General features: G+C 37.3%; 1 protein-coding gene across 1 annotated transcript in view; it reads left to right on the top strand.

The window, feature by feature from the left end:
• The window catches only part of ITFG1 (integrin alpha FG-GAP repeat containing 1), a 314,830-nt gene that overhangs the window by 223,034 nt on the left and 74,097 nt on the right, over nt 1-17,699 (top strand). Inside the window, exons 11-12 of the mRNA XM_043898386.1 lie at nt 13,156-13,306; nt 15,849-15,957. Of these exons, the coding sequence (XP_043754321.1) occupies nt 13,156-13,306; nt 15,849-15,957 (260 nt within the window). The remainder of the gene's footprint in view (nt 1-13,155; nt 13,307-15,848; nt 15,958-17,699) is intronic.

The raw sequence follows: 17,699 nt of genomic DNA, 5'->3' as shown, positions 1-17,699 counted from the left end.
TATATATATATACACATACACCTATCCATACATACACATATTACCTTAGCTTAAGATTCTGCATTTAGCAATGGCTGGGCAGCATGGATTTCAGAGCAACAACTCAAGAAAAGAAATATTTCATGCTTTTTAGAGGATTCCTGATTGACTTATTTGTATCTCTTCTTAATTTGTTTTTCTTCTGTGTGTAGAACTGCCTTTCTTAAGGTTTACACAGAAAGACAGACATATCCCCAAATTGAAGCTCCTTTCCTTCCTTGTGAGCCTAGGCTGATAATGAAATTGGGGAATTAGGAGAAAGAGTTACAGACCATCTAGAAGAGCAGAAAGCACTAGATATAGAAATGACTAAAGCAGCCAGGAAGAAAATCAAGCTTAAAAGTTAAATGGTCCATCAGCTACCTTTCTTAATGAGAAATAAGACAGATGCACACAACATATTAGCAATAACAGCTTAAGATAACCCAGTTTTTCAAGTGGTAGCCAGTTTTATAGCCATGAAGAGATATTAAAACCAGCCTCAAGGCTGCACACTGGAAGTGTAAATATTGGCCTGTTCAGAGAAGAGGCATCTGATACTGTGCATTTTGCATATTGTCACTTAAACATTTCCTATGGGTGTTTTTTGTGGTTTAAAATTTTCTGCACACATTGTGTGAAATGGAGAAGACAAGTGTCAAAACCGTAGAATTTTTAGGGTTTTTTTTGGGGGGGGGGGATTGTTTGTTTTTTGCCATGCTGTGCAGCATGCAGGATCTCAATTTCTGACCATTGCTCCCTGCAATGGAAGCACAAAATCCTAACCACTGGACTGCCAAAAAACACCTTATTTTTTATTAACAGCTTTACTAGGCAACAATTCACCTACTATGTGCAATTCAGTGGCTTTTAGTGCGCTCACAGAGTTGTGCATGCATCACCACAATTTTAGAACATTTTCTTTGTCTGAAGAAGAAGCAACCTGCCTTAGCCACAACTCTCCAGTCTCACTAGCCCTAAGAAATGACTCATTTTATCTCATGTTTGCCTATTCTTAGCATTTCATATAAATGCAATCATATAATATTATTACATAGTAGTCTATGACTGGCTTGTTTGACTTAGCTTGTGTTTTCAGGGTTCAAGTATATGGTAGAATCTATCAGTACTTCATTTGTTGTTGAATAATATTTCATTGTATGGATACACCACATTTCATTTAGTCATCAGTTGGTGTGTATTCAAGTTGTTTCTCCTTTGGGGCTATTTTGAATAACAGTGCTGTGAACGTTCATATACAAGTTTTTGTGTGGACATGTTTTTGTCCTATTAAAATATACCTAGAAATGGAATATACTTAGAAACAGAACTCTTTGTTGAACCATTTGAAGAGCAACCAGACTATTTTCTAAAGCATCTGCACTGTTTTACATTCCCATCAGCTCTGTATGAGTTCCAACCTTCCCATAAACTCACCAGCATTTGTTATTACCTGTCCTTTCTATTGTCACTATCCTAATAGGTATGAAGTGTTACCACACCGTGGTTTGCAGTTTCCTGATGTGTGATGAGGTTGAGCTTCTTTTTGTGTGCTTACTGGCCATTTGTGTATCTTGCTTGGATATTCATCCACTTTGATCCTTTACCCATTTCTAAATTGAGTTACTTGTCTTTTTATTGTTGAGTTGTAATTCCCAACAATATATGTGTTGGTGAGTTTATTTCTTCTCTGTCTATTCTGTTACAACGATCTGTTGTCCATCTTTGCGGCAGTACCACATGCTTTAATTACTATTGGTTTATAATGAATAGTGAATTCGTGTAGTATAAATCCTCAAACTTTATTCTTCTTTACCAACATCATTTTGGCCATGCTAGGTCCTTAACGTTATCTGTAAATTTCAAGATCAGTTTTTCAATTTCTCAGGGAAAAAGTCTCCTGAGATTTTGATTGATATTACATTGACTCTATAAATCAATATGGGGATAGTAACATCTTAATATCAAATCTTCTGCCCAATATCAAATCTTCTGCCCATAATTGCTGTGTGTGTGTATGTGTCCTTTTTTTTAAATTTAGGTCTTTAATGTTCTCAGCAGTAATTACAGTTTTCAGTTTACAGGTCTTGTGCATCTTTTATCACTTTCCTAAGTATTGCATTTTTTATTGCTTTCTCATTCATACATTTGTACTGAAACTGATGATTGTTGTTTGCTAGTGTATAGAAATGCAATTGACCTTTGTTTATTGATCTTGTATTCTGCCACCTAGTTAGCCCTATGTGCTTATTATTTCTAGTAGTTTTTTTGTAGATATTAATAGGATTTTCTAAATAGGTGGTCAGATAATTTATGAACAAAGACAGTTTTTCTTCTTTCTTAACAATCTTGTTGCTTTTTATTCATTTTTCTCACCATTTGCAATAGCTACAATGTAAATATTATGTTGAATGGATGTGGTGAGGGTAGATATCTTTGTCTTGGAGGAACAATGCTACTAGGAGAATAGCATTCAGTCTTTAACTGTTAGTATGATGCTCATTGTACATTTTCTGTGGATGCCTTGTATCACATTGAGAAAGTTCCTTCTGTTTCTAGTTTGCATCGGGGATGGATATTGGATTTTGTTAAATATTTTTCTACCTTTATTGAGATGATCATGTGGTTTTCCTTTTTTTGTCTATTAGTCTGCTGAATTAAACTGATTTATTTTAAAATATTAAAGCAACTTTGCATTCCTGCAATATATCCTATTTGATCATGATGTTTTTATCTTTTTACTCTATCTGTAGTCCTCACTTTGAGAGATACTTAGTTTGCTGAAACATGTCCATATCAGAGTCATGTCATATCTTTTCATGGTTCCATGGATATCATGAAGCAGAGACATGATTTCAAAATGCATGAATTTGAGTGAACTCTGTATTGGTCAGAGCATAATCTGAATCTACTATTGAATTTTCTTTTCTAGAATTTTGTTAAAAATTTTTATATCTGTGTTCATGAAGAATATTTGTCTGTAGTTCTCTTAAAGTATCTTGATCTAATCTGATGTATATGATGTGGCTTCACGGACTATTTTCTCAAGAGTTTGTGTAGGACTGGTATTATTTCTTCTCTAAATTTTTGGTAGAATTCATCATTCAAACCATTTTTACCTGAAGTTTTTCAGGGTTTTTTAGAAGGCTTAAAATTACAATTCAGATTTCCTTATCTTCTGAATTAGCATTGGTTGCTTGTGGCTTCCAAGGAATTTGTTCATTTCATCCAACTTATCTATTATATTGGCACAAAATTTTCATAACATTCCTTTATTATCCCTTTAATATCAGTAAAATCTGTTGTGATGTTACCTGTCTCATTTTTGTTATTTGTAATTTCTGTCTTATCTCTTTTTTTAAAAATAGCAATTCTAATTGGAAGTTTATCCATTTGAAAACTGTTCTTTCCAAAGAAACTGACTTTTGGTTTTGTTGATCTTTACTGTTTTTCTGTTCTCTACTTCATTGCTTTCCTCTTTGTTACTGCGTCCTTTCTTCTACTTATTTTAAATTTTATTTGCTCTTCTATGTCCAGTTTCTTAGGATCATTGATTTGAAATCTTTCTTCTTTTCTAATAAAGTGTTTAGTGCTATAAATTTCCCCTTAATACTGCCTTAATGACATACTACAGATCTTGATGTGCTGTCTTTATTTCCATTCACTTCAAAGTACTTTGAGATTTCTCTTCTGCTTTCTTCTTTTGCTCATAGTTATTTAGTGGTGTTAAATTTCCAAATATTTGGAGATTTTCCAGATATCTTTTATTGATTTCTTTTTTTTTTTTCGTGTCTTCCAGTTTTATGAGACATAACTGACATATACTGACATTGTGTAAGTTTAAGGTTTATGGTATTATTTGATAAATGTATGTGTTGGAAAATGTTTACTACATTGAGGTAGTTCAGTTCAGTTGCTCAGTCGTGTCCAACTATTCAACTCCATGGACTGCAGCACGCCCTGTCCATCACCATCTCCTGGAGGTTAATCAAACTCATGTCCATCAAGTCAGTGATGCCATACAACCATCTCATCCTCTGTTGTCCCCTTCTCCTCCGTCCATCAATCTTTCCCAGCATCAGGGTTTTTTTCAGTGAGTCAGTTCTTCACATCAGGTGGCCAAAGTATTGGAATTTCAGCTTCAACATCAGTCCTTCCAATGAACATTCAAGACTGATTTCCTTTAGGATGGACTGGTTTGATCTCCTTGCAGTCCAAGGGACTCTCGAGTCTTTTCCAACACCACAGTTCAAAAGCATCAATTCTTCCGTGCTCAGCTTTCTTTATAGTCCAACTCTCATGTCCATACGTGACCACTGAAAAAACCATAGCTTTGACTAGACGGACCTCTGTGGACAAAATAATGTCTCTGTTTTTAATATGCTGTCTAGGTTGGTCATAACTTTTCTTCCAAGGAGTAAGTGTCTTTTAACTTCATGGCTGCAATCACCATCTGCAGTGATTTTGGAGCCCAAAAAAATAGTTTCTCACTGTTTCCATTGTTTCCCAATCTGTTCACCATGAAGTGATGAGACTGGATGCCATGATCTTAGTTTTCTGAATGTTGAGCTTTAAGCCAACTTTTTCCCTCTCCTCTTTCACTTTCATCAAGAGGCTTGTTAGTTCTTCTTCACTTTCTGCCATAAGGATGGTATCATCTGCATGTCTGAGGTTATTGATATTTCTCCCAGAAATCTTGATTCGAGTTTGTGCTTCATCCAGCCCGGCATTTCACATGATGTACTCTGCATATAAGTTAAATAAGCAGGGTGACAATATACAGCCTTGACGTACTCCTTTTCCTATTTGGAACCAGTCTGTTGCTCCTTGTCCAGTTCTAACTGTTGCTTCTTGACCTGCATACAGATTTCTCAGGAGGCAGGTAAGGTGGTCTGGTGTTCCCTGTCTTGAAGGATTTTCCAGAGTTTGTTGTGATCCACACAAAGGCTTTGGCATAGTCAACAAAGCAGTAGTACATATTTTTCTGGAACTCTTCCTTTTTTGATTATCCAGTGGATGTTGGCAATTTGATCTCTGGTTCCTCTGCCTTTTCTAAATCCAGCTTGACATCTGGAAGTTCACATACTGTTGAAGCCTGGCTTGGAGAATTTTGAGCATTACTTTGCTAGTGTGAGATGAGTGCAGTTGTGCGGTAGTTGGAACATTCTTTGGTATTGCCTTTCTTTGGGCTTAGAATGAAAACTAACCTTTTCCAATCCTGTGGCCACTGCTGAGTTTTCCAAATTTCCAAATATGCTGGCATATCAAGTGCAGCACTTTCACAGCATCATCTTTTAGGATTTGAAATAACTCAACTGGAATTCCTTCACCTCCACTAGCTTTGTTTGTAGTGATGCTTCCTAAGGCCCATTTGACTTGGCATTCCAGGATGTCCGGCCCTAGGTGAGTGATCAAACCATTGTGGTTATCTGGATCATGGAGATCTTTTTTGTATAGTTCTTCTGTGTATTCTTGCCACCTCTTCTTAATATCTTCTGCTTCTATTAGGTCCATACCATTTCTATCCGTTACTGTGCCCATCTTTGCATGAAATGTTCCCTTGGTATCTAATTTTCTTGAAGAGATCTCTAGTCTTTCCCATTCTGTTGTTTTCCTCTATTTCTTTGCATTGACCGCTTCAGAAAGCTTTCTTATCTCTCCTTGCTATTCTTTGGAATTCTGCATCGAAATGGGTATATCTTTCCTTTTCTCCTTTGCCTTCCACTTCTCTTCTTTTCATAGCTATTTGTAAGGCTTCCTCCAACAGCCATTTTGCTTTTTTGCATTTCTTTTTCTTGGGGATGGTCTTGATCACTCCTTCTGTACGATATCTCAAACTTCTGTCTGTAATTCTTCAGGCTCTATCAAATCTAATCCCTTGAATCTATTTGTCACTTCCACTGTAAAATTATAAGGGATTTGATTTAGGTCAAACCTGAATGATCTAGTGATTTTCCCTACTTTCTTCAATTTAAGTCTGAATTTTGCAATAATACATTATCCCACATGATTGCCATTTTCTTCTTAATATGGTTAAAACATTAACTCATAGCAGCTTTCTTGATGGCTCAGATAATAAAGAATCCACCTGCAATGCAAGAGACCTGGGTTCGTTCCCGGGTTAGGAAGATCCCCTGGAGGAGGCTATGACAATCCACTCCAGTATTCTTGCCTGGCAGATCCCCATGGACAGAGGAGCCTGGCAGGCTACAGTCCACGGGGTCTCAAAGAGCTGGACACGACTGAGTGACTAAGCACAGCACAGCGCAGTGTTATTAACTGCAGGCACCATGCCACACATGCATCCCCTGGACCCAGTCACCTCATAGCTGAGAGTTGGTGCCCTTTGACCAACATCTCCCCATTTCTCCCACCCCTCAGCCACTGGCAGCCACCATTCCACTCTGTCACATATAAGCAATATCACACAGTATTTGTCTTTCTGCATCTGATTTATTTCACTTAGCATAGTGTCCTCTAGGTTCATCCATGTTGTCACATGGCAGAATTTTCTTCTGTTCTTTAAGGCTTAATATTCCACTGTATGTGTATACCACATTTTCTTTATTCATTCCTCCAATAATGGACACTTAGATTGTTTTCATATCTTGACTGTTATGAGTATTGCTACAACAAACATGTGAGTTCAGCTCTCTTTGAGATCTTGATTTCAATTATTTTCAATCTATATCCAGAAGTAGGATTGCTATATGGTAGTTCAGTTTTTAGTCTTTTGAGGAAACTTTGTATTTTACGTCTGCTTATGTCATTAAGAACATATTGAAAAGCAGAGACATTGCTTTGCCAACAAAGGTCCATATAGTCAAAGCTATGGACATGACTGTTTTTCCAGTAGTCATGTATGGATGTGAGAGTTGGACCATAAGGAAGGCTGAGTGCTGAAGAACTGATGCTTTTGAACTGTGAAGTTGGAGAAGACTCTTTGAGAGTCCCATGGACTTCAAGGAGATCAAACCAATCAATCCTAAAGGAACTCAATCCTGAATATTCATTGGAGGGGCTGATGCTGAAGCTGAAGTTCCAACACTTTGGGCATCTGATGCGAAGACCTGACCTTTAAAAGAGACCCTGATGCTGGGAAAGATTGAAGGTAGGAGGAGAAGGGGATGACAGGACAAAATGGTTGCATGGCATCACCAACCCAATGCACATGAGTTTAAGCAAGCTCCAGGAGATGGTGAAGGACAGGGAAGCCTGGTGTGCTGCAGACCATGAGGCTGAAAAGAGTCGGACACAACTGAGCAACTGAACAGCAAAATATCATTAACAGGCCTTCACAGTGGCTCACTGGTAAAGAATCTACCTGCCAGTACAGAAGACACAGGAGATGAGGGTTCGTTCCCTGGGTTGGTAAGATCCCCTGGACAAGGAAATGATCATTCACTCCAGTATTCTTGCCTGGGAAATTCCATGGGTAGTGGAGCCTGGCAGGCTACAATCCATGGGGTTGCAAAGAGTCAGATATGACTTAGCAATTAAACAACAAAGTCTTTAACACTACAGTGTGTTGTTTAATTATCAATTATCTTTCAAGAGACTTAAATAACAGGATTAAAGCTCAACATTCATAAAACTAAGATCATGGCATCCGGTCCCATCAGTTCATGACAAATAGATGGGGAAACAGTGGAAACAGTGGCTGACTTTATTTTTCTGGGCTCCAAAATCACTACAGATGGTGATTGCAGCCATGAAATTAGAAGATGCTTACTCCTTGGAAGGAAAGTTATGACCAACCTAGACAGCATACTAAAAAGCAGAGACATTACTTTGCCAACAAAGGTCCATCTAGTCAAGGCTATGGTTTTTCCAGTGGTCATGTATGGATGTGAGAGTTGGACTATAAAGAAAGCTGAGCGCTGAAGAATTGATGCTTTTGAACTGTGGTGTTGGAGAAGACTCTTGAGAGTCCCTTGGACTGTAAACAGATCCAACCAGTCCATCCTAAAGGAGATCAGTCCTGGGTGTTCATTGGAGGGACTGATGTTGAAGCTGAAGCTCCATACATCGTCACCTGATGCAAAGACCTGACCCATTGGAAAAGACCCTGATGCTGGGAAAGATTGAGGGAAGGAGGAGAAGAGGATGACAGAGGATGAGATGGTTGGATGGCATCACCGACTCAATGGACATGGATTTGGGTGTACTCCGGGAATTGGTGATGAACAGGGAGACCTGGCGTGCTGCGCTTCATGGGGTGCAAAGAGTCGGACACGACTGAGCAACTGAACTGAACTGAAATAACAGGAAAATCTTTTCTGTTTGCCTGCGTATTTCACATTTTCACTGCTCTTCATTCATTTTTGTAAATGCACATACTCCTCTGGTGTTTTTTTCTATCTGCCTGATAGATTTTCTTTAACATTTATTATAGTACATAAGAAAAATAAACAAGTATTTATGTATTATTATAGGGCTTCCCTAGTAGCTTAAACAGTAACGAATTTGCCTGCAATGCAGGAGACCCAGTTTTGATCCCTGAGTTGGGAAGATCCCCTGGAGAAGATGATGGCAATCCACTCCAGTAGTCTTGCCTAAAGAATTCCACAGACAGAGGAGCCTGTTAGGCCACAGTCCATGGTGTCACAAAGAGTTGGGCACGACTAAGTGACTAACAGTTTCATGTATTATTAATCATTTAGTTAAACCATGCATTGATAAGCAAAATAAAAGGCTGGAGTGACATGTTTGGAACATATCAGAGTAATAACATCATGTATAATAATAACCGCAGATATTGAAAGTGTTCTTTGCTATGTACTGGGCACCATATTAAACCATAAACCATTTATCATTTATTTTCTCCTTTAATCCTTACAACAGCCATTTTAGGTAATGTACTGTTTTTACCCTCATTTTACAAGTAAAAATATGAGAATCCCAGGTAGGGGCTAATGCCCTTAACAATCAGAGATCTAAAAACCAATAATTAAAAAAATTAAAGTACCAGTTCTTAAAAGAAATATGAATAGATAATAAACATAAAGGTAATACTCAGCATCTCTCATAATCAGGAAAGTGAGATAATTTTTCAGCTACCCAATTGGCAAAACTAAGCAGTGTTACTAATATTGGCAAAATAAGAAGGATATACTTGTATACTACTAGAAGTATAAATTGGTACATTTTTTAGAAGACCATTTAGGTTTACCTGTTAATATTTAAAATATGCATATCCTTTGACTAGATGACTTTATTTGGAAACCCTTATACAAATTCTCAATGAAAAATGATGTGTGTGTGTGTGTAATGGGGAACAGTTGAAGACAACCTGACTATCAGTAGCGGGGTATTGAAACTGAATGATGACTTAGCTGTATGATGGAGGAAGCTTTGAAAAGGATTCACGTGTGGGGAGACAGGCAGCGTGCTGTGCTGCTGCTGAGAAATATAAATCGGTACAGCTTCTCTGGGGGTAATTTTCAAAATAGATATCAACAGTCCTCATTCAGACTGTATCCCTTTTCCCATTTGTATGCTATATTATTGAATAGAACGAAAAATATTGCAGAATCATACGTATAGTAGAACTCAACTGGGTTTTTTTTTTTTTTAAGGATATATGTACTTAAATTTTCTATGTCCCCAGATGAAGGTTTGGAAAGAAGCTCACTAAATTGTAAACAGTGATTATCCCTGGAAAGAAAAAATTTCAACTTTTTTAATGTCTCTATTGCTTGAATTTTATAACTTTTGAAATAGTTTTTTAAAAGTTATATTGGTTGTAATTGTGTAATTGCAAAAAAACATAGAGCAATTGACTCAAAGAAGCAAGACTGTTTCCCCCAAGGGTTTCCAAACCTAATGAATCAGTATTGTGTCTTCCTGGGCTTAAATGGAATTTTATTTTTATAGATGTGGGGCTCTACCTAGAGGGGTCAGTAGAGCTTAGAAGAACTGACATTTTTCAGACCCCATGTTGCAGAATACAAGACAAACCTGTTTAGTGAGTGTTTAGCCAAGAACTGTGATATGTAGCATTTGTAATCTTTACAAATTCATATCAGAAGTTAAAATGACATATTAAATTATTCAAATGCAATTAGAGTTTTTGTTGCAGGTTACATTGTGTATTTGAAACTATGGCTAGAGTTGTAATACAATAATGAAATCCTTGCATCCCCATTTTGAAAAGGGAAACCAGAGACAAGTGCTCACTCAGAATGTTGCCAGTGTGATACATTGGTCGTAGAAGATTGTTGAAAGGCTGCACTGGCTCTCCAGTGGTAAGACTCAGTGCTTTCACTGCCGTGGGCCCAGGTTCAATCCCTGGTCAGAGAGCTAGGATTCCACAAGCTGCATGGCGTATCCAAAAAGAGAAAAGAAAAGTCACCTTTGTCACTGGTTCTCATGTTTTAATATTATTTAATAACAACATAGAGTATTCTTCATTTCTGTGAAATATATAGTAAAATTGTTTAGCTAAAAAGGTTGGATGGGTAAATACCTGTAGAAAGGTATTAGGTTGGTGCAAAAGTAATTGCAGTTTTGCACTGTTGAACTTTGCCATTTGATAGTGGAATATATTCTTAAATAAATATGGTTATGTTATACATCATTCTAAGGTGCATTTCTTGCTTTATGTATTTTTGCTAATGAAATATTGCTGTTTATTTTATATGTATTTTAGACTAGGGAAATGATGTTAGACAAAAAGCAAATTCAAGCAATTTTCTTATTCGAGTTCAAAGTGGGTTGTTAAGCAACAGAGACAACTCGCAACATCAACAATGCATTTGGCCCAGGAACTGCTAATGAACATACAGTGCAGTGGTGGTTCAAGAAGTTTTGCAAAGGAGATGAGGAGCACAGTGACTGGCCATTGGAAGTTGACAGCGACCAACTGAGAGGATCATCAAAGCTGATCCTCTTTCAACGACACAAGAAATTGCTAAAGGACTCAACATCAACCATTCTATGATTATTTGGCATTTGAAGCAAATTGAAAAGGTGAAAAAGCTTGATAAGTGGGTGCCTCATGAGCTGACCACAAACCAAAAAATTGTTTGTTTTGAAGTATCATCTTCTCTTATTCTAGGCATCAACAATGAACTATTTCTTGATCAGATTGTGAAATGTGATGAAAAGTGGATTTTATACACCAACTGATATCCACCAGCTCAATAGCTAGACTGAGAAGAAGCTCCAAAGCACTTCTCAAAGCCACACTTGCACTGATAAAAGGGTCACGGTCACTGTTTGGTGGTCTGCTGCCGATATGATCCACTACAGCTTTCTGAATTTCAGCAAAACCATTACACGTGTGAAGTATGCTCAGCAAATGATGAGATGCACCAGGAGCTGCAACACTGCAGCCAGCATTGGTCAACAGAAAGGGCTCAATTCTCCATGATGACTGACCACACGTCACACAGCCAACGTTTCAAAAGTTGAACTAATTTGGCTATGAAGTTTTGCCTCATCTGCCATATTCACTTGACCTCTCGCCAATCGACTACCACTTCTTCAAGCATCTCGACAACCTTTGCAGGGACAATGCTTCCACAAGCAGCAGGAGGTGGAAAAGGCTTTCCAAGAATTTGTCAATTCCCAAAGCACAGATTTTTATGCTACAGGAATAAGCAAACTTATTTCTTGTTGGAAAAAATGTTTTGATTGAAATGGCTCCTGTTTTTATTAATAAAGATGTGTTTGAGCCTACTTATAATGATTTAAAATCCAGAGTCCAAAACTACTATTACTTTTGCACCAACCTAACATTACAAAATAGAATTTTAAAATCAGTTATTAGGAGACAAAGTAGAAGTTATTTTTCCTTCTGGTAGAAGAACATTATTATATGTTAGGTCTTGATCAAAGCCACCTCAGAATGTTCCATGTAAATGTTGTAATCTGTAAGTTTAAACTATTTGTGGTAAAATTTTTTAACTAGGAAAATAATGTGAAACCAATCATATATTAAGTACATCAAACGAATGTTTTACTTGTGTTTCATTACTGTCTTGAACACGAAAATATTTACCTTTCTTACAATAGAACTTTCTTTTCTAAAATGCCCAAACCCAAAGTAATACCCAAAATAATATTTTCACATGAAAAAAGAAATGTCTTTATAGTTTTATTTAAAATAATTATTAGAGAAAATTGAACAGTAATAAAATTTAAACCTTTTAGCTTATTATTTTCTATGTAACATAAAGGGACATTAAGGAATGTAAATACTAGAAAATGCCTAATACAGGAGTCATTTTATAAAATCACACTATTTACTAAAGTTATTTCTGTATTTAAAGAAAATATTTTTACATGGCATGGTGTTACACTACTTAATAACAGTGATGATAATAGTATAAACACTTTTACTAAGATTGGACTGGATGGCAGGAATTGTTCTAAGTGCTCTGCAGTCAGTATTTCATTTCTTTTTTATAACAATTCTATAAGTACTTATTACTCAGCTTACAAATAAGGATCTGAGTCTTCAAGAGTTAAAATAACTTTCTTAAGGTCACATAACTGCTAAATGACAGAAACAGAATTTGAATCCAGGTAGTCTGATTCCAAAATCTGAATTCATAAGCACATTGCCTATAGAGTAAGATTGTCAAAAGGGAGGGTTTCATAGCTATGCGAAATACAATAGTTTTTTTTTTTTTCTATCTTTTATCTGAAAGGTGCTCAGCCTACTATCCACCTGGGAAGCTAAAATTCTATCATTGTAGACTTATTGCTTAGGGTTTGTAAGACTTAGGGATGTCAGGAATCTCCAGTTAAAATGCAGATATTCACCTGAGGAGTTATACACATCTAAAGGGATTATGACAGTGTCCAGGAACCCAGTAATAAAACACTGGGTTCACTGGCTGTGGAGCAGCAAAGGAGAGCAGAGAGATAGACTTGGGAACCAAAAAAGAAGAGAGAGAAGCCAACAACTGACTAACCTGAGGATTTTTGCCAAAGGCTGAAAAAGGATAGCCAACAATTTAAGCTTTTTGTGACTCAGGACAACAATTATTAAGACATTGAGATTTTTTTCATATTTCTTCAGTAGATACCATTTACCATCTCTTTGATTCTAGGAAATATAGCACAGCTGACGTTACTCAGCACTGATATGTTTTATTATTAACTAAATACCTCTCCTTTGTCTCACAGCAATCAGCAGGCCTTTTTATTGGAGAATGTCCCTTGTAATAATGCAAGCTGTGAGGGGGCACATCGTATGTTTAAAGTCTACTGGGAGCTGATGGACCTAAACCAAATCAGAGATGCAGTGGTTGCCACCTTCTTTGACATTTACGAAGATGTGAGTTCAGAGCTCTTCTGTGTGTTTGGAATCTAATTGCCTTCTACCTTGTCTCATTTTCACTTCACCCTATTTAACCAGACAATAGATGAGATAATGAAAGCAAACGAGTTAATTAAAGAAAACCCCTTTTAATGTTAAATGACAGAAAGAACAAATTAATTGATACCACTGGCTGATCAGAACAGTGAAATATGAAAGCGTCTTTATCTCATTTTATGCTTGTTTAGATGAAACCACTAGAGAATTATGCTCATGGCAATTGTGCATGTGCCCAAGTAGAGAAAACAACAGCCAACAGATGACAAACCCTTAAACCTAAGCAGGATCACAGAAGAATGAGTTGAGTGTGTACTCTCTCTTAACCTCGTGAACTGGAGGTAGCATCTATTGCCCCAGATTCTTGTGACTGTCCTCAGTTGCCAGGTGGCCTGGGAAAGGCACACAGGGTCCTGGTTTTCTTCTTTCTAATGTCAAAAGCCAGTTTTGGAGGAAAAAGTAAATTCTGATAAAAATGCGTTAAATTCCAGAGTTAATATGTCACAATATATCCTTGTAAAATAACTTGATTATTTTAAAAAGTTAAATCTCCATCAGGAAAACTGTGTCCAATGCTAACCCAGTTGGTTTTGTTTGGAGGACCCAAACCCAGTTGCTTTTTGTAGGAGGCTGATCTTCAGTTACAAGTATCTTCCAGGTCTTTGTTTTCCTCTCTCTGCTACCAACTCTTGTGTTGTTTGACTTTTTATAAGCAATTTCCAAGCCTAAAAGTAATTGGGTAAAAATATAACAAGAGGAAAAATCAATAGAATTAACTGTAAATCAGCTTTTAATTTCTATACATTAAAAAAAACATAAATGAAATTTAAAATTGCATCTAAATCTAGGAGATAAATTAGCTATGAAAGAGTTAAATAATTAACATTCTTAACATGCGTGTGTGCCTGCTAAGTTGCTTCAGTCATGTCCAACTCATTGTAACCCTATGGGCTGTAGCCTGCCAGGTTCCTCTGTCCATTGGATTCTCCAGACAAGAATACTGGAGTGGGTTGCCATGGCTACCTCCAGGGGATCTTCCCAACCCAGGGATCAAACCCATGTCTCTTATATCTCCTTCAATGGCAGGCAGATTCTTTACCACTAGCACCTGGGAAACCCACATTCATAACGGGCTGTGCTGTGCTTTGTCGCTCAGTCGTGTCCGACTCTTTGCAACCCCATGGACCGTAACCTGCCAGGCTCTTGTGTCCTTAGGAAGTCTTCAGGCAAGAAGACTGAAGTGGGTTGCCATGCCCTCCTCCAGGGTATCTTCCCAACCCAGGGATTGAACCCAGGTCTCCAGCATTGTAGGTAGATTCTTTACCGTCTGAGCCACCAGGGAAGCCCACATTCATAACATAAAAAGGGTTTATTCAAACTGATACAAGTCACCAGAAACTCCTACTGGGAAAACAACATGATTAAGTCAATTTACAGAAAAAACAAAAAGATGTGAGTAAAAAAAGCTAATGTGAAATATGGATCTTCCCTGTAGCTCAGATGGTAAAGAATCCGCTTGCAGTGCAGGAGCCCTGGGTTCAATTCCCAGGTTGGGAAGATCCCCTGGAGAAGGAAATGGCAATCCACTCCAGTAGTCTTGCCTGGAGAATCCCATGGATAGAGGAGCTTGGTGAGCTACAGTTCGTGGGGTCGCAAAGAGTCAGACACGACTGGGTAACTAACACTAACTAACTAACATGTGAAAAGATAGGATAAATGATTGACCTCATTAAGAGTCAGCAGAATGAAAGTTTAAATGAGCACCTTTTTTACCCCCAATAAAATTAGCAAAGCTTTCCACTTTTTTTAGAAAAAAAGATAAGAACCAGCACAAATAAAAAGTTACCTTCTTTCTCTGATGATTGGAAACACTTCGGTAATCCATGTCAAAGGCCTTTAAAAATTAATGCATGGGGCTCCATAGTAGATCAATGGTAAAGAATCCTCTTGCCAATGCAGGAGACATAGGTTCTATCCCTGATCTGGGAAGATCCAACATGCTGTGGAGCAACTAATCCCAAGTGCCACAACTACTGGGCCTGTGCTCCAGAGCCTGGGAGCCACAACTGCTGAATCCCACACAACCTAGAACTTGTGCTCCACGAGGGAAGCTATCACAGTAAGAAGCCTGTACACCACATGCAGCTGGAGAGTAGTTGGGTGTGTAGGCTGTCTGCAATGAGAAAAGCCCACACAGCAACAGAGACCCAGCACCATGAATAATAAATAAATAAGTTTTTTTTTTAATTCATGCAGATAAGCCTGGAAGGAAATACGTGTAAGAGTAACATTTATCTTCAGAGATTTAAATTATAGGTGTTTTTTTTTTTCATTTTATTTAAAGTTTAATATTCTAGGTTTTATATTTTTAATAGTATTTTTATTTTAAATATCAAGTTTAATAAGTAAGGTCTGTGTTTGCATGATAAACATGTCATGCATTTTCATCATTTTTTTCAGTCAGTCCAGTAGTTTGTTCTTACCATTTTTATGTTTTTTCCAGGGAATCTTGGACATTGTAGTACTAAGCAAAGGGTATACAAAGAGTGATTTTGCCATCCATACCCTAAAAAATAACTTTGAAGCAGATGCTTATTTTGTTAAAGTCATTGGTGAGTATTTGTTTTATATGCTTTATTATTAAGTATTAACGTCTGATTTTGTATTCTATCAATGCACATTTTCCAAAGGGTGAAACATGCTTCTGTGTAACAACTCTCCAAAGCAGACAAATCAACTTCCGTACAACACAACCACCCTGTTAAAATTTTTCCAGCTGTCCCAACAATGGCTTTTTCCTTTCTGATCCAAAGTCTGTTCAGGAATACTACTGTCACATCTTCTCCAGTCTGGACAGTTCCTTTTCATGCCCTTAGCAGTTTTAAAAAATACAGGCCTACATTCTGTAGTGTAACCCTGTTTCTTCTTTACCCAGTTCAAGATACACATTCTTTGCAGAAACTTCACTACATGGACTTTGGTGGAACCTATGCTGTGGCCTTTCAATGCATCATATCAAGAAGCACATGATGTTGACCTGTCCTACCACCATGATGATACCCTTGATCATCTGGTCATCTTGATGACTGCTAGTTTTCCCACCTTAAATTAACTTTTCCCCCTTTATAATTGATTAGTATTTTGTGGAGAGGTATTCTGATACTTAATATACTTTCTCCATATCAAATTTTTACCAGTTTTAGAATCCATTGACAACTCCTGCCTAAATCAGCCTTCTATATGACAGTTGTCAACGAGTAGTTCTCTGTTTCCAATGCTGCTGCATTTTTTAGTTGGCATTCTACTCTACATCTGCCATCTCCTCCACCTAACACTTACGTTAATCATAGAGATCCTGAACATGTTTTGTTAAGTGTGTGCCTAAGTATTTTGTTTTCTTTGACATAATTATAAATGATACTGTGTTTTTAAGTTTAGTTTCCACATACTTGTTTCCAATGTATAGAAATACAGTTGATTTTTGTGCGTTGATCTTATATACTGCAACCTTGTTCAACTCATTTATTAGTTCCAGGGGAATTTTTTAATTTTTATTCTGTGTAACTTTATTTTTTTCTAAACTTTTTATTGTGTATGGAGTATAGCTGATTAGCAGTGTTGTGATAGTTTCAAGTGAACAGCCATGGGACTCAGCCATACATACACAAGTATCCATTCTTCTCCAAACTCCCCTCCTATCCAGGCTGCCATATAACATTGAACCCAGTTCCCTATACTATACAAAAGGTCCTTGTTGGTTATCCATTTTGAATATAGCAGTGTGTACATGTCCATCCCAAACTCCCTGACTACCCCTTCCCCCACTTCCTTCCCCCTGGCAACTGTAAGTTCATTCTCTAAGTCTGTGAGTCTCTTTCTGTTTTGTAAGTAAGCTCATTTGTGTCCTTTATTTTTAGAGTCCACGTATAAGGAATGTCATGATATTTCTCCTTCTCTCTCCGACTTACTTCACTTAGCATGACAGTCTCTAGGTGCATCAGTGTTGCTGCAAATGGCATTATTTCGTTCTTTTTAATGGCCAAGTAATACTCCATTGTATATATCTACCCCATCTTCTTTATCCATTCTCCATCAATGGATATTTAGGTTGCTTCCATGTCTTGGTCACTGTAAACAGTGTTGCAATGAACATTGGGGTATATATATTATCTTTTTCAGATCATGTTTTTCTTCAGATATATGCCCAGGAGTGGGATTGCAGGGTCATATGGTAACTCTGTTTTTAGTTTTTTAAGGAACTTCCATACTGTTCTCCATAGTAGCTGTACCAATTTACAGTCCCACCAACAGTGTAGGGTTCCCTTCTCTCCATACCCTCTCCACCATTTATTGT

This window comes from Cervus elaphus, chromosome 4, assembly GCF_910594005.1.
Source record: "Cervus elaphus chromosome 4, mCerEla1.1, whole genome shotgun sequence".
Classification (NCBI taxonomy): Eukaryota; Metazoa; Chordata; class Mammalia; order Artiodactyla; family Cervidae; genus Cervus; species Cervus elaphus.
Note: the sequence above shows the minus strand (reverse complement) of the source record. Positions and strands in the feature narration are given on the sequence as shown.